The sequence below is a fragment of the Aegilops tauschii genome, chromosome 3 (genome assembly GCF_002575655.3).
Source record: "Aegilops tauschii subsp. strangulata cultivar AL8/78 chromosome 3, Aet v6.0, whole genome shotgun sequence".
Lineage (NCBI taxonomy): Eukaryota > Viridiplantae > Streptophyta > Magnoliopsida > Poales > Poaceae > Aegilops > Aegilops tauschii.
This window is the reverse complement of record NC_053037.3, coordinates 291,497,336-291,523,839: the sequence shown is the minus strand read 5'-3', so window position 1 is coordinate 291,523,839 and position 26,504 is coordinate 291,497,336. Positions and strand designations below refer to the sequence as shown.

The window sequence follows — 26,504 nt, the reverse complement described above, 5'->3', positions numbered from 1 at the left end:
TCGGGGCTGAGGGTATGTACCAATATCTATGTGTTTGATATCTCTCTCTCTCTCTCGTGTTCTTGATTTGGCATGATCTTGATGTACTGCGAGCTTTATTACTATAGTTGAATCATATGGTGTTTCTCCCCCTCTATCTTCTTCTGATGAATTGAGTCTTGCTCTTTGAGGTTTCCTTATGTTGTATTGATACTGGATTTGAGAACACTTGATGTATGCCTTGCGATGGGATATCGTTGGTGACAATGGGATGTTCTATTGATTCACTTGATGTATGTTTTGGCACTCAACCCGCGGATTCCCGAGGTGAGATTAGGGTAATCTATTCATAGGGGTTGATGCATGTTTTCATCATACGTTCTCCGATAGAAACTTTGGAGTGATTCTTTGTTGCACGTTGAGGGATTGCCATATGATTTAATTATGTTATCATTGTTGAGAGACTTTGCACTAGTGAAAGTATAAACCATAGGCCTTGTTTTCAAGCATTGCAATACCGTTTTTGTGCACTTTTGTTACTAGTTACCTTGCTGTTTTATATTTTCAGATTACAAAAACCTATATCTACTATCCATATTACACTTGTATCACCATCTCTTCGCCAAACTGGTGCACCTATACAATTTACCATTGTATTGGGTGTGTTGGGGACACAAGAGACTCTTTGTTATTTGGTTGCAGCATTGTTTGAGAGAGACCATCTGCATCCTATGCCTCCCACAGATTGATAAACCTTAGGTCATCCACTTGAGGGAAAATTGCTACTGTCCTACAAAACTCTGCGTTTGGAGGCCCAATACGAGTCTACAAGAAGAAGGTTGCGTAGTAGACATCAAATTGCAGCCAGTTGAAGAAACTCAGATGGACCTAGAGTCAGTGATGACGAGGCTGAACGAAGTCCCTGCTCGGGTGAAAGCTTGGAAGAAGTCTGCCTTTCAGAGTGGAGCCGATGTGGTGCTGTCACTCGTGTGTGTTCATTGCAAGAACGTCGATGAGGAGAAGTTGAAGAACCTCCTAGTGGTGAACAAGAAGAACCTCAAGTTTGAGGATTTTATGGAGACCTTCGCTAAAGCCGCCACTCGTATTGCCGACGGGATCGACCTGGAGACCTTCGTTGACCCAGCTAGCCCTCCGCCCGAGGCTTCAAAAATTTGATTGAATTTTCCCTGGAATGCCGGGTGGTTGATGTAATGAAATACTTCGCCAAGCCTTGGGCTCGTTTTATCTCGGAGACATTCGTACGGATCGAATCTTTGGTTTGAAACCTTTTGTGCTTCTATTTGCTTCTCGTGTTTTGTTTGACTTTTAGGCAAAATCTGGTTCACATCCAAGCCCCCGAGTGTGGACCAGATCCTCAGTCTGATTGTTTTTGAACTTAGGAGAAAACTGGTTAGCAGCTAAGCCCCCGAGTGTTGATTAGATCCCATTCAGATTTATTCTTGAACTTAGGTGAAAGCTAGTTCACAGCTAAGCCTCAAAGTGTGGATTAGATCCCACTCGGATTGTTTTTGAACTTAGGCGAAAACTGATTCGCAGCTAAGCCCTCGTGTGTGGAGCGGATCCTCACTCGGATTGTTTTTTAACTTAGGTGAAAACTGGTTCGCAGCTAAGCTTTCTCACCTTTACACCCGAATGTGTCCGAATCAAAGTTAAAGCCACCACATTTGGGAACTTTTCTGAATCGAAGTTAGACCCGTTGTTGGTGATGATGTTGTGTGGGATTCTGAATCTGAAGATAATATCCTTGATGAATTGAATCGCGGTGGCTGAGTCCAGCTTCTTTATGGGTTTGGCTTTGATCCACTTGGTGAACTTGTCCAGTGCTACCAACAGGTGCGTGAAGCTACTCGCCCCAGTCCGAAGAGGGCCGACCATGTCGAGTCCGCAAACGACGAACGACCAAGTGAGGGGGGTACTCTTCAGGGCGGACGCTGGCTTGTGTGACTAGTTTGCATAGAACTGGCACCCGATGCATTGATCCACTATGTCTCGGGCGGCCTCATTGGCTCGGGGCCAATAGAATCCGGCTCTGAATGGTTTGGCGACCAAGCTCCCAGAGGACGCATGATGCCCACATGTTCCTGAGTGAATCTCTTGCAATATTTGTTGCCCTTCCTCCGGGGATATGCACCGCTGAGTGACTCTAGTCGTAATTTTCTTGTATAGTTGATCTCCCATGACGGTGAAGGCCTTGGATTGGTGGGTGATCTGGCAGGCTTCATCTTCATCCTTTGGGAGCTCCTTCCGGAGCAAGTATGCCAGGTATGGCTCGGTCCACTCAGGAGTGATGATCAGTATCTCTTGGACCAAATCAATTACTGTGGGAATGTCTACTTCAGTCGGATTGGAAGGTCCAACTGGTTGCGGGGGCTCTTCCACAAAAGGATCTTCCTTGATCGTGGGAGAGTGTAAGTGTTCCAGGAACACATTCTTGGGTACTACCTTCCAAGTGGAGCCCATCTTGGCTAGGTCGTCAACCGCTTGTTTTTTGAGTCGCGGCACATGATGGAGCTCCAACCCTTCAAAGTGTTTTTCCAGTTTCTTGACGGTGTTACAATAGTCGGTCATCGCAGGGTTGCAGATATCCCATTCTTTCATGACTTGATTCACCACTAGGCCCGAATCGCCATAGACCATCAATCGGCGAATTCCTAGAGAAATTGCCATTCATAGTCCATACAAGGGAGCTTCATACTCAGCTTTCTTGTTGGAGGAGTCAAAGTGGATCTGAAATACTCCCTCTGTTCCTTTATATAAGGTGTATTTGTTTTTTGATAAAATTCCACAATGTAAGGTACATTTCTTCTAAATACTCATAATTCCCCTTTTATCCCTGCAGAAAGAGGAAAGTATCTCTCACTTGATTGACTGTGTCTCTCCTTGTATTAAAATAAGGAAACTATCTCTCTCTCTCGATTGCATGTATCTCTTACTTTCCTATACTCACTGATTTACTTGCCACTAACCAACAAATTTTCCAAGGGCAATTTTGTCCTAACACCTGTATAATTATGCGCCTTGGTCACCGTGCCAAAAATAATACACCATACATAAAGGAACAGAGGGAGTACATAGCTGAGACGATCGCCTTTAGGAGACACCAATACCACTCTGGCCCATGAGCCATGGAGCATCTTGGAGCCGTCGAAGAACATCGTCCAGTGTTCGGGAACACTTGGGACAGGCTGCTATTTCTCAATCCATTCGGCCAGGAAATCTACCAGGGCCTATGACTTGATGGCCTTCTTGGCTTCAAACCTGATGTCCAGCGGGAGGAGCTCAATGGCCCACTTGGACACTCGGCCAGTGGCTTCTCTATTGCTCATGATCTCAGATAGAGGGGCGTCACTTATCACTGTGACCGAGTGTTCTTGAAAATAATGCGCCACCTCTTTGTAGTTAGATATATTCTGTATACTAGCTTCTGATAATGCGGATACCTTTGCTTGGAAGGCGTGAGGACTTCAGAGATGTAGTAGACTGGTCGTTGGAGGTTGAAGGCTTTGCCTTGTTCTGCCCGTTCCACAGTGAGGACCATGCTAACAACTTGGCTTGTGGTCGCGATGTATAAGAGCAAGGGCTCCTTGCTGCTCGGAGCAACTAGCACGGGCTGGGTGGAAAGCAAGGCTTTAAGTTCCTGGAACATAGCCTGTGCTTTGGGAGTCCACTCGAACCTGTCAGACTTCTTCATCAACCGGTAAGGCGGCAGAGCCTTTTCACCGAGTCGTGAGATGAACCTACTAAGGGCCGCTAAGCAGCCTGTGAGGCGTTGTACGTCGTGTAGATGTTCTGGTTGTTTCATTCAGACGATTGCTCCTATCTTCTCAGGATTGGCATCGATCCCTCATTCGGAAATGAGGAAACTGAGTAACTTGCCTACTGGTATGCCGAATGTACACTTGGTTGGGTTGAGCTTGATGCCGAAAGCGCGTAAGTTCGCAAAAGTCTCAGCGAGGTCGGTCAGGAGGTCGAAACCTTTCCTGGACTTAACCATGATGTCATCCATATAAACTTCTACGTTCCGACTAATCTGCTTCCGTAAGCACTTCTGGATCATACGCTGGAATGTGGCCCTAGCATTTTTCAACCCAAATGGCATCGTGATATAACAGAAACACCCGAATGGGGTGATGAACGATGTTTTTATTTCATCAGGGCCGTATAGTCAGATCTGGTGGTACCCGGAGTACGCATCCAGAAAGGTCAACCGCTCACATCCGGTAGTAGAATCTACTATCTATGCGAGGGAGAGGGAAATGATCCTTCGGGCAGGCCCAATTGATGTGCCTAAAATCTACACACATTTGGAGAGACCTGTCTTTCTTCGGCACCAGGATGACGTTGGTGATCCAGTCGGAGTGGTACACCTCTCGGACGAACTTGACGGCTAAGAGTCGCGCTATCTCCTCGCCAATCGCCTTGCGCTTCTCGGTGGAAGATCTCCGAAGATGCTCCTTGACAGGCTTCATCGTCGAATCGACACGGAGTCTATGCTCGACCAGTTCCCCGGGGACACCCGGCATGTCAGAAGGCTTCCATGCGAAGATGTCCCAGTTCTCACGGACGAACTGGACGAGCGCGGCTTCCTATTTGCTATCCAGGATGGTGGAGATGTTGGTCGGGGCAGCAGTCGGGTCCTCAGGATGGACATGCACCGGCTTCGTCTCTCCTACTGACTGGAAAGTGGATTCCATAGTCAGCTTCTTGGACTTCAATGGTTCGCTTGAATCCACTGCTTTCTTGTATTCGTCTAGCTCGACCATTGCCATTTGCTCGTCAGCAATCTGGGAGCCCTTCTGGAGGCACTCTTCAGCCAACTTCTGATTGCATGTAATGGTGATCACGCCTTTCGGCCCTGGCATCTTGAGTTTAAGATACACATAACATGGACGGTCCATAAAATGTGCGTAGGCAGGCCTACCCAGGATGGCATGATAAGCGCTTCATAAGTGCACCACCTCGAAAGTTAGCCGTTCCTTTCGGAAGTTCTTCACTTCGCCGAATACGACGTCGAGGGCAATCTAGCTGAGTGATTTGGCTTTCTTCCTAGGGATTACCCCAAGGAACTACATGTTGCTCTTGTTGAGCCGGGTAATCAGGATGCCCATCACCTCCAATGTGCCGGCGTAAATTATATTAATCCCGCTGCCGCTATCCATTAAGACTTTGTGCAATCGAACTCCTCCCATGACTGGATCTACCACCAAGGCCTGCCGCCCGGGGGTCGGTATGTGAGCCGGTGGTCTGACTGATCAAAGGTTACTGGTGTCTTGGTCCGGTCGATATATTTGGTCACAGTCGGAATTGCCATGTTAACCTCTCGGTTGATGACTTTGAGGTGACTCTTGCTTTCTATGTTGGCGAAAATCATGAGGACATTCTTGACGTTGGGGTACCCGGAAGTACCCTTGCCTTCGTCCTTGTCATCTTCCTCCTTGTCTCCAGAGGAATCTTGCCGCATTTCTTGCTTTAGGAGTCGACACACTCGAGTGGTGTGTTTGGGCAAAATCAAATTACCCTCTTCATCTTTCTTTTTGCGAATCTGACATGGTTGGTCGAGGATGTCGCTCTTTAAGGTGACTTGCTTCTTCCCCTTCCAATATTTCTTCTGCTTTTGGGAGCTCTTTTTGCCTTGGTTGGCAAGAGCCGTGGCCTTGCACTCCCTCCGGCATCCGCTTTCCGCTTGTGCTTCTTGCCCTTGTTCTCTGACTGATGAGGGTCGCATGCTCGCCTTTTACTGCTCCTCAGCCGGTCCTCTTCTTCACCGTTGGCATACCTGTTGGCTATCTCCATAGCCCGACTGAGAGTCAGGGTCTCAGTTTGGCCGACCTTCATGTTCAGCTCCCGGTACCTAACTCTGGCCTGGAAGGTGCAGATTTCCTGGTGCTCGGTGATGTTCTCCACCGTATTGTGTAGAGTGGTCCACCGCTGGATATACTCTCGAAGAGTCTCATTCTGTCTCTGCACATAGTGCTGCAACTCGGTTAGACCTCTTGCTCTCTTGTATGTGCCTTCAAAAGTTTTGACGAACACCTTCGCCCGATCATCCCAGCAGAAAATGCTACTTGGCGGTAGCTGTGTTAGCCAAGCCCGAGCGGAGCCCTCTAGCATCAGCGACAAATGCTTCATGGCTACGTTGTTGTTGCCGCCACCGATCTGGAGTGCCATTTGGTAATCTTCTAGCCAAATTTCAGGCTTGGATTCACCGGTAAACTTGCTGATCCCAGTGGCCAACCTGAAGTTGTTGGGAATCTCAGTCGCTCGTATGTAATAGCTGAAGCACTCAGGACCTGATGGTATGGAACCACTTGACACGTCGTGATCTTGGCCCTCTCGCAAGGCCCGGCCTCTGTCGACCAGGTTCTGAGCGAGAATGGATCTCGCGTTGAACAACGGGTCTCGAGTGTCTCTCAATGGACAAGTAGGACTCGGCCTGCGGCTGCCACCGTGCGTCCGTCTGTCGTCGTAGGGCTGGCGCCCGTACGCGACATCCCGTGGTGGAGGCATCAGGGCACGATCGTAGTCATTGTTATGCCAGGGCGACACAACTCGATTGCGCCTCCGATCCTCGTGACGATCTCTAGAGGAAGAAGTGGCTCGACGCCTGCTCGAGACTAGTGGACTATGGGCTGACTTGACAGTCTCTGCACGCACGGATGAGCTATGGATCCGATCTCTGGATTGGGACACCGTCGCATTTTGCGACAGCGCTGTCTTGAGGAGTGCCTAGATCTGACGAATCCCTTCTCCGGCCGAAGAGCCAGAGGGCTGGATGGAATCCGCGATCCGAGTGGCGGCTGCTAAGTTTTGAAGTGGAGTACTGAGGACTTGATACTTATGAGGTTTCTCAATCGAATAGAGCCGGCGTTTGTGCCGGCTTGAACTAGGTTGATGGCGCCCGCATTCGTCCAACTCCCTCCGAAGCCGTTCGAGGCGATCGCACTCGGCCAAAGTGGCCAGGCGAGTCGACTCCATGGCTAACGCCTCAGGAGTTGTCCTAGTGATGGGAGTGTTCAGGAACTGATCGTTCCTACGACGAAGCTCGTCCGGCTACACCCGAGTGAGAGCCCGGGGTACATATGGCTCATGGCCCGGGAAGCCGCCGTTGGTGCTTTACGTGGGACGTACACGCACGACCGTGTTTGGGCTCCGTGTAACCTGGGGGTACGTGGTGCTCGGAGTTATCCGCCATGAGAACCTCGGCGGTCAACTCGATGCTTTCGGACTCTGACTCCTCTGAGGAATCGTCGAGTGATCCGTTGGAGAGGTCGAGGGTGGGCTCGTCGAACTCGATGGCTGCCACTTGTTCCGCCGCTGCCTGAGTGGCGACAGCGTGCTTGATCCAGTGTTGTAGCCGCGAACGCCCGGAGCACTTGCGATGATGCACAATGGTAGGATGGACAACCACTTGGTACGGAGCTGAGGGCTGCCGGAGAAGGACTCCTTAGGAGGAGGCACGTAAGTGTGTCGCACCATGGACGGGCAACGCCTCCATGTTAAGTGGGGCCTCACATAGCCACGTTGAGCCGTCGACAAAGAAGGACATCATATCGAAGTGGATTTCGCTGCCGACTGACATGATGATGAAGAAATCCACGTACGCCGTGAAATTTTGCTAGACGCCTGGCCCCACGGTGGGCGCCAACTGTCGGGATTATATATGATCCTGACAATGAGTACTAGTGGTACGAATAAGGGGCAAAGACTAGCTACGGCGCAGGTGTAACACTTGGTGTTTAACGAGTTCAGGCCCCTCACTCGGTGCAGGTAAAAGCCCAACGTCTCGTGCCCTGGGGCTTGCTTTTATTTGATGGGTATTGTTACAGAGGTTGAATGTGCCCGGCTATGGGGAGGGGAGCAACTTATATAGAGTGCGCTGCAGCCCCATGCCCCCCATGCCGCCGGGGCAATTAATGCCATTGAATGAAACAATTACTAGTGTAATGAGCCTCTACTACCTCAGTTACAGGTAAAGGTAGCTATAACTCTATTTAGTGGACGACGTAGGATTCTTCAACCGTCGCAACTCCCACGACGCCTTCTTGTCCGGTACGTCTGAGTGGTAGTTCGTCCGCCGAGTGACGTGTGGATATCCGAGTGCTGCAGAGCCGTCCGAGTGAACCTCCTAGTGTATGCATTCAAATGCTAGCATGGTCCAGGGAACTACCTATGATGGTGATGGTCCCCATGTTGGTCCCAAATGATGGGTCCTTGTCCCTACCTGTAATAGGTGAACGCATCATTGAGCGCGTGCCATAAACCTCTGGGTGTATGGGGGAAATGGCGGGACACGGTCGGGTAATAGTATGCGTGGGCAAGCATGGTCGGGCGCGCGTTGCGTATCCAGAGGTGGCCAGCGCGAGCTCGCGTGGGTGGCAGTGGGCGTGGGGCGCGATAGCGATGGTAACCGACGGCGAGCTCGGATGCAAGGACAACGGTGACTACAGACAAAGAAACGTAGTGCTAGGAGAGAGGTCGGCGCGTGGGCCAATCGAGATCCGGTAGGGGTGGAAAGGCGGGCTCGAGGGAGGCTCGCTGGCACCAGAGACGTTGACTAGGGCGGTGACGTCTGAGGAGGGAGATGGCTCGGGGAGGCGTCATGGTGGCGTTCCGGCTCGCGCGACTCAGCGGATAGTACGAGAAGGTCGAGGCAGAGCCTGGGGCTCGTCGGCGAGGTGAGGGTCGGCCAGTGGCCGCGGTGGAGCGAGGACGTCAGCGACAACTGCGTGCGGTGAGGCGGATCTGAGGGTGGCAGTTAGGGGCAAGAGGGTGAGAGTGGGGGAGTGGGCGCGACAAGAGAGCCTGGGAGGCGACCGAGGAGGCTGAGGGGCACCCTTATCCCCTCCCCGTCGACGCCGGCAAGGTGGTCGGGCGGAGCCCGCCCCTATAGCGAATGCAACAGGGGAACATGATGAAGGCTTTTCCTTTTCCTTTTCATTTTCTTTTATATTTTTTGTTTCCTATTTATTTTCATTTTATTTTTAGTTTATAAAATATGAACTTAGTCACTAAATTAGTATTATAAATTAGGCCACTGCCATAATTAATTTGGCACATTACTTAAATTGTTTGCATTTGTTTATTTTTTTAAAATCATTTAAATAATTGATTTAGACCCGCTTTATTCATTTTAGGGCATTTAAATACTTTATAAAATGTGGGTTTCAACATGAAAAATATCCAGGGAATAATTGCAACACTTTGAACATTTTTGTTTCATGTTTGAAAATTTTAAATTTTGACTTTAATTTGAATTTGAATTGTGTTTGAATGCAAGGGAGGATTAGCAACAGTAAGAGTGATGACATGGCACCATTAACTTGGGATTACTGTAGCTTAATAAACAGGTTGTTACAATTCTCCTCCACAACAAGAAATCTCCTCCCGAGATTTAGGAGGTGGAAGGAAACAAAGCGGGGTATTCCTCTCGAAGACAATCCTCGCGTTCCCAAGTGGCTTCATCTTCAGAATGGTTTGACCACTAGCCTCTGAGAAATTTGATCGCCTTCTGACGGTGTGACGTTCAACTTGATCGAGAATACGAACTAGATGCTCTTTATAAGAGAGGTCTTGTTGTAATTCAAGCATTTCATGATCCACTCCTTGGATAGGGTCCTTGAAGCAGCGGCGGAGCTGCAACACATGGAAGACATCGTGAACCTGCTAAAGGTTCGATGGCAGTTCCAATTGATATGCCACTTTTCCACGCCTTTAGGAATTGTGAAAGGACCAATATAGCGAGGAGCTAGCTTTCCCTTGATCCCAAGGCGGTGGCACCTTTCATCAGTGTGACTCAAAGATAAGCCTTTTCGCCAGGTTGATAGACCATATCTTTGCGATGGCGGTCATACTGACTATTTTGACGAGGCTGAGTAGTCTTCAGTTTCTCACGAATGACGCAGACTTGTTCTTCGGCATGTTGAATAATCCGGACCAAAGAGTGACCATTCCCCAGTTTCTGACCAATTCAAAGGAGTTCGACACTTTCGTCCATATAATACTTCGAAGGGGGGCATCTTCAGACTAGCTTGATAGATATTGTTATAAGAGAACTCAGCATACGAGAGAGATTCCTCCCATTTCTTGCCGGAGGAAATGACACAAGCCCGAAGCATGTATTTGAAAACTTGGTTGACTTGTTCAACTTGTCCCTAAGACTGAGGGTGAAAAGCGTTGCAGAAGGACATATGGGTCCGCATAGCTTCCTGGAAACTTGCCCAAAATCTTGAAGTGAATGAACTGCCTTGGTTTGAGCTGATTACCAATGGGATTCTGTGGAGTGAAACAATATTAGACATATAGAGAGCTGTCAGCTGACTAGCAGTGATCGTTTCTTTGACAGCCAGAAAATGTGCCACTTTGGAAAGCCGGTCAATGACGACAAGAATAGCATTATTACCTTTCAGTGATTTGGGAAAACCAGTGAAAAAGTCCATTTCAACATGGTCCCATTTCCATTCAGGAATAGTAATAGGCTACAGAGTTCCAACAGGCCTTTGATGTTCTGCTTTGATTCGATGGTAGATGTCACACTCAGCAACATAGCGAGCAATGGCTTGCTTCATATTTGGCCACCAGAAGCTCTGATGGATGTCTTGGTACATCTTGGTACTACCAGGATGAATAGACAGAGGTGTATCATGAGCTTCTTTCATCACCTTGTGAGTCATATCCAGGTTTTTCTCCTTACTTGGAACCACTAGGCGACCTTTGAAGAACAAAGCACCAGCACCATCAACAGTGAAGAATGAGGCCTTTCCTTCTACGAGGTAGCGTTTAATCTTTTCGACTTGAGAGTCATATCCCTGAATTCTGTTGATGGAGTGCAGGAGATCTGGTTCGACAGCCAGGGTATTAAGGGAACCCTGGGAAATAACACGAAGGTTCATCCTTCGAAATTCCTTAGGAGGGGGAGCAAGTGCACCCGGAGGAACAATATGGAGGTTCAGCTTTCTGAATTCTTCAACAAGAAGGGGCTGAACTTTTCAAACCTCTTGGTGGTTACAATAAGACTTGCAGCTCAAGGCATCAGCCATTGCATTAGCCTTGCCAGGGGTATAGGAAATACCCAAGTCAAAAATTGCTACGGTCTCCATCCATCTTTGCTGACGAAGGTTCAAATCTGGCTGAGTAAACAGATACTTCAGACTTTGGTGGTCGGTGAAGATCTCGCAACGATTACCGAGAAGGTAATGCCGCCACTGTTTTAGTGCATATATGACTGCAGCAAGCTTGAGGTCATGAACTAGATAGTTCTCTTCGTGAGGGCGTAGCTGAAGAGAGGCATAAGCAATCACTCTACACTCTTGCATTAGGACACAACCTAATCCTTGACATGAAGCATCGCAGTAAATGACAAAATCCTTCTTAGAATCTGGGGGGCAAGCAAAGGGGCAGAAGTCAGCTTGTCTTTGAGTGCCCGTAAAATTTCCTGACATTTTTTTGTCCATTCGAACTTGACGCCTTTATGAAGCAGGTTAGTCAGGGGCTTGGCGATCTTGGAGAAGTTCTTGACGAATCGGCGATAGTAGCTGGCGAGTCCGAGAAAACTTCCGACTTGCTTAACATTCTTCGGAGGAGCACAATCAAGAATAGCCTGAACTCACTCTGGGTTGATGGCAATACCATCATTGGAGATGACATGCCCAAGATAGGTTACTTCGGGTAGCCAGAATTCACACTTGGAATACTTAGCATATAGTTGATGCTCTTGAAGCTTTTCCAGAACAAGTCGAAGATGTTCAACATGTTCTTCTTTGTTCTTGGAGTATACAAGAATATCATCCAGATAAACCACGACAAACTTGTCGAGGTATTCCATGAATATATAGTTCATCAGACGAGAGAATGTCGCTGGAGCAGTGGTTAATCGAAAGACATGACGGTATACTCGTATGAACCATACCGAGTCACGAATGTGGTCTTTGGAATATCCTCTTCACAAACATGGATCTGGTGGTAACCCAACCTGAAGTCGAGTTTAGAGAATACCGATGAACTAGCCAGTTGATCATAAAGATCATTAATCCGAGGGAGCGGATATTTGTTCTGAATAGTTGCTTGGTTGATAGGACGGTAATCTTGGACCAAACGATTCATTCCATCCTTCTTCTTGACAAGGAGAGAAGGTGCCCCCCAAGCAGAGGAACTTGGACGAATGAAACCCTAACAAAGTGAAGTTTTGATTTCCTCCTTAAGGTTAAGGAGTGCATGCGGCGGCATCTTGTAGGGTCATTTGGCTATAGGGGTGGTGCCTGGTTTCAAGTCGAGGACGAATTCGACAGCTACAACAGGGGGTATCCCTGGGAGTTCTTCTGGAAAGACATCTTGGAAGTTCCAAATGACTGGAATGTGTTCAATTCCCTCAAGTGGTGATGTGTTCAATGCATTCAAGGAATAAAGTTGTGCTTCGGTATTTCGAACAAGATGAGCATGGTAGCTTACTATCTCATCAGAAGGATATAGAAGGTGGATGGTTCTAGTGGCGCAAACGATAGAAGCAGTATGTGCTTCAACCAGTCCATTCCCAGTATGAGGTCAATGTTGGATGACTTCAGGATAATGGGAGAGGCATATAATTCCAACCCTTCAATTTCACTGGGAACGTTTTGGCTAACCATAGAGGTTTGACATTGTCCCGCATGGGTTTGTACCACTAGCGAAGTGTTCATGTTCTCACATTAATGTCATGCTTGTATGCAAAATCTTCTGACATGAATGAATGCGATGCTCCTGAATCGAATAAAATAGATGCTAGTACGGAATTAACAAGAAGAGTACCCATCACAGTAGCAGGCTTGTCTTGAGCTTCATTGAGATCAATGTTGTTAGCCTGACCACGACCATAAGGCCTGGCACTGTTGTTGCAGAGCTAATTTTTACCACGGCCAGTTGGAGGAAGTGCAAGCTAGTACTGATTTTGAGGGCACTCCCTGGCACAGTGAACTGGAAGGCCACACTTGGAGCACAACCCATCATTGGGGCGGGGATTAGGAGCTCGAGGTGGTGCAGCTGGAAGTCTTGGATGCCTAGGTGGTGGAGGAGGCAGACGCGGTGCAACATAGGACGGTCCTGGAGTAGGTGCAGTTGGATAATACATGCTGTTGGGAATCCATATCCGACGCTTCTGTGAGGGTGGGACCGAAGATGAGCCAGTGTCACGGTTGCGCCCGAGGGATCCCTGATGTTCCTGCAGACTAGTTTCGACCTGAATGGCCTTCTTCACCAAGGTGGCAAAATCAGCAAAGTCATGCACAAGGAGTGCTAGCTTGATGTCGGCTTGAAGTCCGTCGCGGAACTTTTCCTGCCTGCGAGCATCAGTGGAGATGTCTTCTTCAGCACAATGCGACAAGTCCAGGAAATCACACTGATAAGAATCAACTTTGTTGTTGCCTTGGGTGAGCTTACGGAACTCACACTTCTTCCTGTCCATGATTCCCTTAGGAATGAAGCGAGCACAGAAGGCAGCTTGGAAATTTGGCCAAGAGATGGTTGTTCCTGCAGGTAGTGAACGCCCGTGGCTGTCCCACCATTGAGCAGCCGGACCCTTCAGAAAGTATGATGCAAATGACATAGCTAGCAGGGGCCACACTAGTAGACTCCGGTTCGTAGGTGATGTCGCGAAGCCAGTCATCAGCATCCAGAGGCTGAGTTGAGCTGTGGTAGATGGCAGGGTTGAGGCATGCAAAGTCTTGTAGTGTTACTCGGGCTGGCTGCTGGTTCATGTTGGGCCTAGGGAACTGAGCCATGACATTTTCCATAAACCGGCGATTCAGCTCAAACTGTTGGATCATTCCGGCCATGAATTCGGGCGGTGGTGGAGCGTTGCCACCACAACCACGACCAGCGGGTCTAACCATCCTGCTAAAATGCAACAGAGGGTAGTTTAGCATTGAGCATTTGCAAAGACAAGGAATCATTCATGCTGTAACATGCACATAGAAAGAATTGTGATAGATATACCATAGTAGTCAACGAAGACATACATATCCATGCACAGAGTTTGATAAAAACGACAGCATGAGTTTGGAAACACACGCAGCTAGGCCACTAGGCAGCGCGTAGGCACGCGGTGGAGGGATACAACAACGAGACATAGTAGAGGCTACATCAACATCAGAGAAAACTGTTGGAGAGAGGAATCTGCAAGGGACAACACAGGGTGCTCTTGATAAATGGATACCGCGGTCCGTGAACACTATGAAGCAGATCTTGGCTCCCAATTCAAGAAAGGCGTAATACAGATCTCCGGATGTATGTGATCACGAGAACCTAAGGTTAGAGTTAGCAAAATTATTTAACCTGAATAGAAGAGAGATCAGAGTCCCCGAGTATAGACGAGGAATAAAATATCCTAATACCACCCATTTGTGATGTGGGCCCGTAAGCCACACAACAATCTTAGTAAAAACATTCCAAGGACTAGACTCAACTTCGGCCAAGGAGTTGGAAAGGAGGGTCCTACAGGCAGTCGGCTCTGATACCAAGTTGCGACGCCCCCGATTCAATCATACACTAATCATACATGCAAATGTGTATGATCAAGATCAGGGATTCACGTGAAGATATCACAACACAACTCTAAACACAAACTTAAGACATACAAGTGATGACCCACAAGTATAGGGGATCTATCGTAGTCCTTTCGATAAGTAAGAGTGTCGAACCCAACGACGAGCAGAAGGAAATGATAAGCGGTTTTCAGCAAGGTATTCTCTGCAAGCACTGAAATTATAGGTAACAGATAGTTTTGTGATAAGATAATTTTTAACGAGCAACAAGTAACAAAAGTAAATAAAGTGCAGCAAGGTGTCCCAATCCTTTTTGTAGTAAAGGACAAGCCTGGACAAACTCTTATATAAAGAAAAGCGCTCCCGAGGACACATGGGAATTATCGTCAAGCTAGTTTTCATCACGTTCATATGATTCACGTTCGGTACTTTGATAATTTGATATGTGGGTGGACCGGTGCTTGGGTGCTGCCCTTACTTGGACAAGCATCCCACCTATAATTAACCCCTATTGCAAGCATCCGCAACTACAAAAGAAGTATTAAGGTAAACCTAACCATAGCATGAAACATATGGATCCAAATCAGCCCCTTACGAAGCAACGCATAAACTAGGGTTTAAGCTTCTGTCACTCTAGCAACCCATCATCTACTTATTACTTCCCAATGCCTTCCTCTAGGCCCAAACAATGGTGAAGTGTCATGTAGTCGACGTTCACATAACACCACTAGAGGAGAGACAACATACATCTCATCAAAATATCGAACGAATACAAAATTCACATGACTTCTAATAGCAAGACTTCTCCCATGTCCTCAAGAACAAACGTAACTACTCACAAAGCATATTCATGTTCATAATTAGAGGAGTATTAATATGCATATAGGATCTGAACATATGATCTTCCACCAAATAAACCAACTAGCATCAACTACAAGGAGTAATCAACACTACTAGCAACCTACAGGTACCAATCCCAGACTTAGAGACAAGAATTAAATACAAGAGATGAACTAGGGTTTGAGAGGAGATGGTGCTGGTGAAGATGTTGATGGAGATTGGGCCCCTCCCGATGAGAGGAGCGTTGGTGATGACGATGGCAATGATTTCCCCCTCCCGGAGGGAAGTGTCCCCGGCAGAACAGCTCCGCCAGAGCCCTAGATTGGTTCCGCCTCGTGGCGGTGGAGTCTCGTCCCGAAAGCTTGCCTCTGATTTTTCTTCGGACGAAAGACTTCATATAGCAGAAGATGGGCACTGGAGGGCCAACAGGGGGCCCACGAGGCAGGGGGCGCGCCCAGGGGGGTAGGGCGCGCCCCCCACCCTCGTGGCCAGGGTGTGGGTCCCCTCTGGTATTTCTTCCGCTCAGTATTTTTTATTATTTCCAAAAACAACTTCCGTGGGGTTTCAGGACTTTTGGAGTTGTGTAGAATAGGTCTCTAATATTTGCTCCTTTTCCAGCCCAGAATTCCAGCTGCCGGCATTCTCCCTCCTTATGTAAACCTTGTAAAATAAGAGAGAATATCATAAGTATTGTGACATAATGTGTAATAGCAGCCCATAATGCAATAAATATTGATATAGAAGCATGATGCAAAATGGACGTATCAACTCCCCCAAGCTTAGACCTCGGTTGTCCTCAAGCGGAAGCCGATAACGATAAATATGTCCACATGTTTAGAGGTAGAGGTGTCGATAAAATAATATACGGACATGAGGGCATCGTGATCATTCTTATAACAGCAACATATATGGATATTGCCATATGATTTCTTATGCTCAAGTAATAATCTATTCACAATGCAAAGTATGAATCAGAAACTTTATTGAGAACTAACAAACTATCATCTCAGTCATTGAGGCAATTGCAATTTATCATAACATCAGAAAGAGTCTATGTCAGAGCTTTTTAGCAAGTCCACATACTCAACTATGATTTAGTCTTTCACAATTGCTAACACTCACGCAATACTTGTGGTTACGGAGTTTTAATCGGACACAGAGAAAGATATGGGCTTATAGTTTCGCCTCCCAACCTTTTACCTCAAGGGTAATGTCAACAATAATAGTTCATGCTAACTTACATCCAATTAGATATATATATATCAGGATCTTTCCAACACACTGTGCTTGCCAAAGGATAAAATGTAAAAAGGAAAGGTGAAAATCACCATGACTCTTGCATAAGGTAGAAGATAAAAGTAAAAGATAGGCCCTTCGCAAAGGGAAGCAGAGGTTGCCATGCGCTTTCAGGGTTGGATGCACAAAATCTTAATGCGAAAGAACGTCACTTTATATTGCCACTTGTGATGTGGACCTTTATTATGCAGTCCATCGCTTTTATTTCTTCCACATCACAAGATCGTATAAAGCTTATTTCCTCCACACCAATCAATCGTACATATTTTAGAGAGCAATTTTTATTGCTTGCACCGATGACAACTTACTTGAAGGATCTTACTCAATTCATAGGTAGATATGGTGGACTCTCATGGCAAAACTGGGTTTATGGGTATTTGGAAGCACAAGTAGTATCTCTACTTGGTGCAAAGAATTTGGCTAGCATGAGGGGAAAGGCAAGCTCAACATGTTGGATGATCCATGACAATATACTTTATTTCAGATATAAGAAAACATAACCCATTACGTTGTCTTGCTTGTCCAACACCAAGTCTTTAGCATGTCATATTTAATGAGTGCTCCCAATCATAAAAGATGTCCAAGATAGTATATTTATATGTGAAACCTCTCTTTCTTTATTACTTCCTATTAATTGCAACGATCACCAAAGCTATGTTTGTCAACTCTCAACAATTTTTAATCATCATACTCTTTCTATGTGAAGTCATTACTCTCCATAAGATCAATATGATCTCTTTTTATTTCTTTTTATTCTTTCTTTTTCTTTTATTCACTCAAGATAATGGCAAAGTAATCAAGCCCTTGACTCAACACTAATATTTATTATATAGCTCACGGACTCGATTACATAGAGGGATCATAAAGCAAAACTCAAAACTAGATCATACTAAATTTTTTATTCTACTAGATCAAGATATTACTAAAAGGATCGAAATAAGAAAAACGGTAAAGATAGGAGTGTGATGGTGATACGATACCGGGGCACCTCCCCCAAGCTTGGCAGTTGCCAAGGGAGTGCCCATACCCATGTCGTTATATCTCCTTCTTCGGGGATGGTGATGTGATATTCTTGGCGATGATGCCCCTCAGGATACGATTCTCCTCCTCGAGCTTATTGACTTGCTGCTTGAGGTCCATTATTTCCTTTCGAAGCTTTCCTGTAATAGCCAAAGCTCCTTGCACCCAAGGGTGTTGCATAGCTGCGGGAGAACAAGTGACACTCTTCTTCATATTTTCATAAGAAAGAAATCTAACATTGGAAGGGCTAACCGAGTTTGGAATAGCTGAGCTCTGCAGTTCCCCCATTGTGAATCCATCTCGGAAGCGAGAAGTGACTTCTTGATCCTCCTCCATGGCATCTATCCTCTTCAAATCAGCCTCCATCTCTTCCTCCGTTGCTGGCCCCAAGTGGTCAGCATTGCTGGTTGTCCTTGGTCTCGATGCCGTATGAGACACCCGGCTCTCCCCGACTGACTCTTGAGAAGACATCTTGCTCTAATCTACAGCAGTAACAGCTCGAAATACAGACAGAGGATTATTGCGTGATACAGGAGTCAAAACCTTCGGGAGATTATATAATGAATTTTTACCGACCAAAATATGTATCGTGCAAGAAAACGGAGTCCGGAGAACGCACGAGGTGCCCACGAGGCAGGGGGCGCGCCCAGGGAGGTAGGGCGCGCCCTCCACCCTCGTGGAGCCCCCGTGTCCTTCCCGGACTGCTTCTTATTTTTCTATTTTTCTAAATATTCCAAAACGGAGAAAAATTGCCATTAGAACTGTTTTGGAGTCGGTTTACTTACCGTACCACATACCTATTCCTTTTCGGAGTCTGAAACGTTCCGGAAAGTGTCCCTTATGTATTCCTCTGGGGTTACGGTTTCAATAACATTGGTTTCAACATTTATAGGATTACCTGAGATATAGTGTTTGATTCTTTGACCGTTCACCACCTTCGGATTTGTTCCCTCGAAGTTGATGATTTTTATGGCACCGGAACGATAGACCTCCTCGATAACGTAAGGACCTTCCCATTTAGTGAGAAGTTTTCATGCAAAAAGTCTTAGACGAGAGTTGTATAGCAATACATAATCACCTACATTAAACTCATGCTTTTGTATTCTTTTGTCATGCCATCTTTTAACTTTTTCTTTAAACAATTTGGCATTCTCATAGGCTTGGGTTCTCCATTCAGCAAGTGAGCTAATGTCAAATAACCTCTTCTCACCGGCAAGTTTGAAATCATAGTTGAGCTCTTTAATGGCCCAATATGCCTTATGTTCTAGTTCGAGAGGTAAGTGACATGCTTTTCCATAAACCATTTTATACGGAGACATACCCATAGGATTTTTATATGCAGTTCTATAGGCCCATAATGCATCATCCAGTTTCTTGGACCAATTCTTTCTAGATCTATTAACAGTCTTTTGCAAATAATTTGAGTTCTCTATTACTCAATTGTACTTGACCACTAGACTGTGGATGATAAGGAGATGCAATTGTATGATTAACGTCATACTTAGCAAGCATTTTACGAAAAGCACGATGAATAAAATGTGAACCACCATCAGTCATTAAATATCTAGGGACTCCAAACCTCGGAAAAATAACTTCTTTAAGCATCTTAATAGAAGTGTTATGATCAGCACCACTAGTGGGAATAGCTTCTACCCACTTAGTAACATAATCAATAGCAACTAAAATATGTGTATATCCAGTAGAGGTAGGAAACGGTCCCATATAATCAAAGCCCAAAACATCAAATGGTTCAATAACAAGTGAATAATTCATAGGCATTTCTTTACATCTACTAATATTACCAATCCTTTGACATTCATCACAAGATAAGACAAACTTACGGGCATCCTTGAAGAGAGTAGGCCAATAAAAACCGGATTGCAATACCTTATGCGTAGTTCTATCTCCAGCGTGGTGTCCTCCATAAGCCTCGGAGTGACACTTGCGTAGGATATGTTCTTGTTCATGCTCAGGTACACAATGTCTAATAACACCATCTACTCCTTTATAAAGATGTGGGTCATCCCAAAAGTAATGTCTCAAATCATAGAAAAACTTTTTCTTTTGCTGGTATGTGAAGCTAGGTGGTATAAATTTAGCAACAATGTAATTAGCATAATCAGCATACCATGGAGTAGTACGAGAAACATTTATGACATTTAATTGTTCATCAGGAAAGCTATCATCAATAGGTAGTGGGTCATCAAGAACATTTTCTAACCTAGACAAGTTGTCTGCAACGGGGTTCTCAGCTCCCTTTCTATCAATAATATGCAAATCAAATTCTTGTAGCAAGAGAACCCATCTAATAAGTCTAGGTTTAGCATCTTTCTTTTCCATAAGGTATTTAATAGCAGCATGATCAGTGTGAATAGTTACTTTAGAATCAACAATATAAGGTCTGAACTTTTCACAAGCACATACAACTGCTAAGAATTCCTTTTCAGTAGTAGCATAATTTCTCTAAGCATTGTCTAGAGTTTTACTAGCATATTGAATAACATTTAATTTCTTATCAACTCTTTGCCCTAGAACAGCACCTACAGCATAATCACTAGCATCACACATAATTTCAAAGGGTAAATTCCAATGAGGTGGCTGAACAATAGGTGCAGAAATCAATGCTTTCTTAAGTATTTCAAATGCTTCTACACAATCATCATCAAAGACAAATGATATATCTTTTTGTAATAACTTAGTCAGAGGCCGAGAAATTTTTGAGAAGTCCTTAATGAACCTCCTATAAAATCCGGCGTGACCAAGGGAACTTCTTATACCTTTGATGTCCTTGGGACATGGCATCTTTTCAATAGCATCAACTTTAGCTTTATCAACTTCAATACCTCTTTCAGAAATTTTATGCCCCATGACAATACCTTCATTAACCATAAAGTGGCACTTTTCCCAATTCAAGACAAGATTAGTTTCTTCACATCTCTGCAAAACTCGATCAAGGTTGCTCAAGCAATCATCAAAAGAGGATCCATAAACGGAGAAATGGTCCATCAAAACCTCACAAATCTTTTCACAAAAATCAGAGAATATAGCCATCATGCATCTTTGAAAGGTAGCAGGTGCATTACATAAACCAAAAGGCATATGTCTATAAGCAAAAGTACCGAAAGGGCAAGTAAAGTGGTCTTAGCTGATCATCAACTGACACAGGTATTTAAGAGAAACCAGAATAACCATCTAGAAAGCAAAAATGTGTATATTTGGATAATCTTTCTAGCATTTGATCAATAAAAGGTAAAGGGTAATGATCTTTTTTAGTAGCTTTATTTAATTTGCGGAAATCAGTTACCATCCTATAACCTGTAATAATTCTTTGTGGAATCAATTCATCTTTATCATTAGGAATGACTGTAATACTTCCCTTCTTAGGGACACAATGGACATGACTTACCCACTGACTATCAGCAACGGGATAGATTATACCTGCCTCAAGGAGCTTTAGTATTTCCTTTCTTACCACTTCTTTCATTTTAGGATTCAGCCGTCGTTGATGATCAATAACTGGTTTAGCATCTTTCTCCAAATTTATTTTATGTTGACATAGAGTGGGACTAATGCCCTTAAGATCATCAAGAGTATATCCAATAGCAGCACGGTGCTTCTTCAGAGTTTTCAATAATTTTTCTTCCTCCTTCTCTGAAAGGTTAGCACTAAAACAGGATATATCTTATTTTCATCAAGATAAGCATATTTAAGAGTATCAGGCAATGGTTTAAGCTCAAACACGGGATCACCCTTGGGTGGAGGAGGATCCCCTAGAATTTCAACAGGCAAGTTGTGTTTCAGAATAGGTCCCTGTTTAAAGAACACTTCATCTATTTCCCTTCTTTCATTCATAAACATATCATTTTCATGGTCTAGCAAATATTGTTCTAAAGGATCACTAGGAGGTACGGCAATAGAAGCAAGACCAATAATTTCATCTTTACTAGGCAATTCCTCTTCACGGTGTTGTCTACGAAATTTAGAGAAATTAAACTCATGAGACATATCACCTAAACCAATTGTAACAACATCCTTTTCGCAGTCTATCTTAGCATTAACAGTGTTTAAGAAGGGTCTACCAAATATAATGGGCAAAAGCTATCTTGTGGGGAACCAAGAACAAGAAAATCAGCAGGATATTTAGTTTTCCCACACAAGACTTCAACATCTCTAACAATCCCAATCGGTGAAATAGTATCTCTATTGGCAAGTTTAATTGTGACATCAATATCTTTTAACTCAGCAGGTGCAATATCATGCATAATTTCTTTGTATAAGTCAATAGGTATTGCACTAGCACTAGCACCCATATCACACAAGCCATGATAACAATGATCTCCTATTTTAACAGAAATAACAGGCATGCCTACCACAGGTCTATGTTTATCTTTAGCACAAGGTTTAGCAATTCTAGCAGTCTCATTCCAGAAATAAATAACATGCCCATCAATATTATCAGCCAAGAGATCTTTAACCATAGCAATATTAGGTTCAACTTTAACTTGCTCGGGAGGTGTATAAGTTCTAATATTGCTTTTACGAACCACAGTTGAAGCTTTAGCATGATCTTTTATCCTAACAGGGAAAGGTGGTTTCTCAACATAAGCAGTAGGAACAATAGGATCATTATAAGTGATAGTCTTTTCTTCAACTTTAATAGGTGCAGCTACTTTTACTTCTTTTGGAGGATAATATTTAAACCACTTCTCCTTAGGGAGATCAACATGAGTAGCAAAAGATTCACAGAAAGAAGCTACTATCTCAGAGTCAAGTCCATATTTAGTGCTAAATTTACGGAAAACATCGGTATCCATAAAAGATTTAACACAATCAAACTTAGGTGTCATACCTAACTCCTTACCTTCGTCGAGATCCCAATCTTCAGAGTTGCGTTTAATTCTTTCCAATAAATCCCATTTGGATTCAATAGTCTTCATCATAAAAGAGCCAGCACAAGAAGTATCGAGCATGGTGCGATTGTTATCAGAAAGCCGAGCATAAAAGTTTTGAATAATCATTTCTCTTGAGAGCTCATGATTGGGGCATGAATATAACATTGATTTAAGCCTCCCCCAAGATTGAGCGATGCTTTCTCCTTCATGAGGCCAAAAATTATATATATAATTACGATCACGATGAACAAGATGCATAGGATAAAACTTCTGATGAAATTCCAATTTCAATCGCTTGTAGTTCCATGATCCCATATCATCACATAGCCTATATCATGTCAATGCATCTCCCTTCAAAGATAAAGGGAAGACCTTCTTCTTAATAACATCATCGGGCATACCTGCAAGCTTAAATAATCCACAAACCTCATCCACATAGATTAGGTGCTCATCAGGATGTAATGTTCCATCTCCTGCAAAAGGATTAGCTAGCAGTTTCTCTACCATACCCGAAGGAATTTCAAAGTAGACATTTTCCTTTTCAGTAGGTTCAGTAGGTTGAGGAGCAACTCTTTGCTCTACTGGTCGGGGTGAAGATACCCCGAACAAGCCCCTTAGAGGATTACTTTCCATAGTAACAAGTGACAGTAAATTTCAGCACACTATATAAATTTTTCCTTACCAAATTCCACCTACCAAAGGCGCTTCACTCCCTGGCAACGGCGTCAGAAAAGAGTCTTGATGATCCACAAATATAGGGGATCTATCATAGTCCTTTCGATAAGTAAGAGTGTCGAACCCAACGAGGAGCAGAAGGAAATGATAAGCTACTTTCAGCAAGGTATTCTTTGCAAGCACTGAAATTATAGGTAACAGATAGTTTTGTGATAAGATAATTTGTAACGAGCAACAAGTAACAAAAGTAAATAAAGTGCAGCAAGGTGGCCCAATCATTTTTGTAGTAAAGGACAAGCCTGGACAAACTCTTATATGAAGAAAAGCGTTCCCTAGGACACATGGGAATTATCGTCAAGCTAGTTTTCATCACGTTCATATGATTCACGTTCGGTACTTTGATAATTTGATATGTGGGTGGACCGGTGCTTGGGTGCTGCCCTTACTTGGACAAGCATCCCACCTATAATTAACCCCTATTGCAAGCATCCGCAACTACAAAAGAAGTATTAAGGTAAACCTAACCATAGCATGAAACATATGGATCCAAATCAGCCCCTTACGAAGCAACGCATAAACTAGGGTTTAAGCTTCTGTCACTCTAGCAACCCATCATCTACTTATTACTTCCCAATGCCTTCCTCTAGGCCCAAACAATGGTGAAGTGTCATGTAGTCGACGTTCACATAACACCACTAGAGGAGAGACAACATACATCTCATCAAAATATCAAACGAATACCAAATTCACATGACTACTAATAGCAAGACTTCTCCCATGTCCTCAGAAACAAACGTAACTACTCACGAAGCATATTCATGTTCATAATCAGAGGAGTATTAATATGCATATAGGATCTGAACATATGATCTTCCACCAAATAAACCAACTAGCATCAACTACAAGGAGTAATCAACACTACTAGCAACCTACAGGTACCAATCCCAGACTTAGAGACAAGAATTGGATACAAGAGATGAACTAGGGTTTGAGAGGAGATGGTGCTGGTGAAGATGTTGATGGAGATTGGCCCCCTCCCGATGAGAGGAGCGTTGGTGATGACGACGGCGATGATTTTCCCCTCCCGAAGGGAAGTGTCCCGGGCAGAACAGCTTCGCCAGAGCCCTAGATTGGTTCCGCCTCGTGGCGGCGGAGTCTCGTCCCGAAAGCTTGCCTCTGATTTTTCTTCGGACGAAATACTTCATATATATATCCAACAGGGGGCCCACGAGGCAGGAGGGCGCGCCCCCCACCCTTGTGGCCAGGGTGTGGGCCCCCTCTGGTATTTCTTTCGCTCAGTATTTTTTATCATTTCCAAAACAACTTCCGTGGAGTTTCAGGACTTTTGGAGTTGTGCAGAATAAGTCTCTAATATTTGCTCCTTTTATATCCCAGAATTCCAGCTGCCGGCATTCTCCCTCCTTATGTAAACCTTGTAAAATAAGAGAGAATAGGCATAATTATTGTGACATAATGTGTAATAACAACCCATAATGCAATAAATATCGATATAGAAGCATGATGCAAAATGGACGTATCAACTCCGCACCTACACAAACAAATAAATCCTCGCAACCAACACAATAAAGGGGTTGTCAATCCCTTCACGGTCACTTACGAGAGTGAGATCTGATAGATATGATAAGATAATATTTTTGCTATTTTTATGATAAAGATGCAAAGTAAAGAAAGAAAAATAAAAACAGTGCCAGAAATAGCTTGTTGTCGAGAGAAAAAATATGATGGAAAATAGACCCGGGGGCCATAGGTTTCACTAGTGGCTTCTCTCGAGAGCATAAGTATTACGGTGGGTAAACAAATTACTGTTGAGCAATTGACAGAATTGAGCATAACTATGAGAATATCTAGGTATGATCATGTATATAGGCATCACGTCCGGCTCAAGTAGACCGACTCCTGCCTGCGTCTACTACTATTACTCCACACATCGACCGCTATCCAGCATGCATCTAGAGTATTAAGTTCATAAGAACAGAGTAATGCTTTAAGTAAGATGACATGATGTAGAGGGATAAACTCATGCAATATGATATAAACCCCATCTTGTTATCCTCGATGGCAACAATACAATACGTGCCTTGCTGCCCCTACTGTGACTGGGAAAGGACACCGCAAGATTGAACCCAAAGCTAAGCAATTCTCCCATTGCAAGAAAGATCAATCTGGTAGGCCAAACCAAACTGATAATTCGAAGAGACTTGCAAAGATAACCAATCATACATAAAAGAATTCAGAGAAGATTCAAATATTGTTCATAGATAAACTTGATCATAAACCCACAATTCATCGGTCTCAACAAACACACCGCAAAAGAAGATTACATCGAATAGATCTCCACAAGAGAGGGGGAGAACATTGTATTGAGATCCAAAAAGAGAGAAGAAGCCATCTAGCTAATAACTATGGAACCGAAGTTCTGAGGTAAACTACTCACACATCATCGGAGAGGCTATGGTGTTGATGTAGAAGCCCTCCGTGATCGATGCCCCCTCCGGCAGAGCTCCGGAAAAGGCCCCAAGATGGGATCTCACGGGTACAGAAGGTTACGGCGGTGGAATTAGGATTTTGGCTCCGTATCTGGTAGTTTGGGGGTACGTAGGTATATATAGGAGGAAGAAGTACGTCGGTGGAGCAACGTGGGCCCCACGAGGGTGGAGGGCGCGCCCAGGGGTAGGCACGCCCCTACCTCGTGCCTTCCAGGTTGATGTCTTGACGTAGGGTCCAAGTCCTCTGGATCACGTTCGTTCCGAAAATCACGTTCCCGAAGGTTTCATTCCGTTTGGACTCCGTTTGATATTCTTTTTCTGCGAAACTCTGAAATAGGCAAAAAAAGAGCAATTCTGGGCTGGGCCTCCGGTTAATAGGTTAGTCCCAAAAATAATATAAAAGTGTATAATAAAGCCCATTAATGTCGAAAACAGAATATAATATAGCATGGAACAATCAAAAATTATAGATACGTTGGAGACGTATCAAGCATCCCCAAGCTTAATTCCTGCTCGTCCTCGAGTAGGTAAATGATAAAAACAGAATTTTTGATGTGGAATGCTACTTAGCATAATTTTCAATGTAATTCTTCTTACTGTGGCACGAATGTTCAAATTTAATATGATTCAAGATAAAAGTGTAATGTTGACATAAAAACAATAATACTTCAAGCATGCTAACCAAGCAATTATGTCTTATCCAAATAACATAGCCAAAGCAAGTTATCCCTATAAAATCATATAGTCTGGCTATGCTCCATCTT

The 26,504-nt window shown here is 44.5% G+C and overlaps 1 protein-coding gene across 1 annotated transcript; it reads right to left on the bottom strand.

Moving 5' to 3' along the window:
- Positions 1-1,944: 1,944 nt before the first annotated feature.
- Positions 1,945-2,568, bottom strand: LOC109740934 (uncharacterized). Its single transcript, XM_020300000.1, has one exon. It carries the CDS (start codon positions 2,566-2,568, stop codon positions 1,945-1,947), a length of 624 nt encoding a protein of 207 aa, XP_020155589.1.
- Positions 2,569-26,504: the final 23,936 nt, after the last annotated feature.

Excerpts from the sequence above, each read along its gene's own strand:
- LOC109740934 (XM_020300000.1), bottom strand. The coding sequence starts at position 2,568 with ATGACCGACTATTGTAACACCGTCAAGAAACTGGAAAAACACTTTGAA.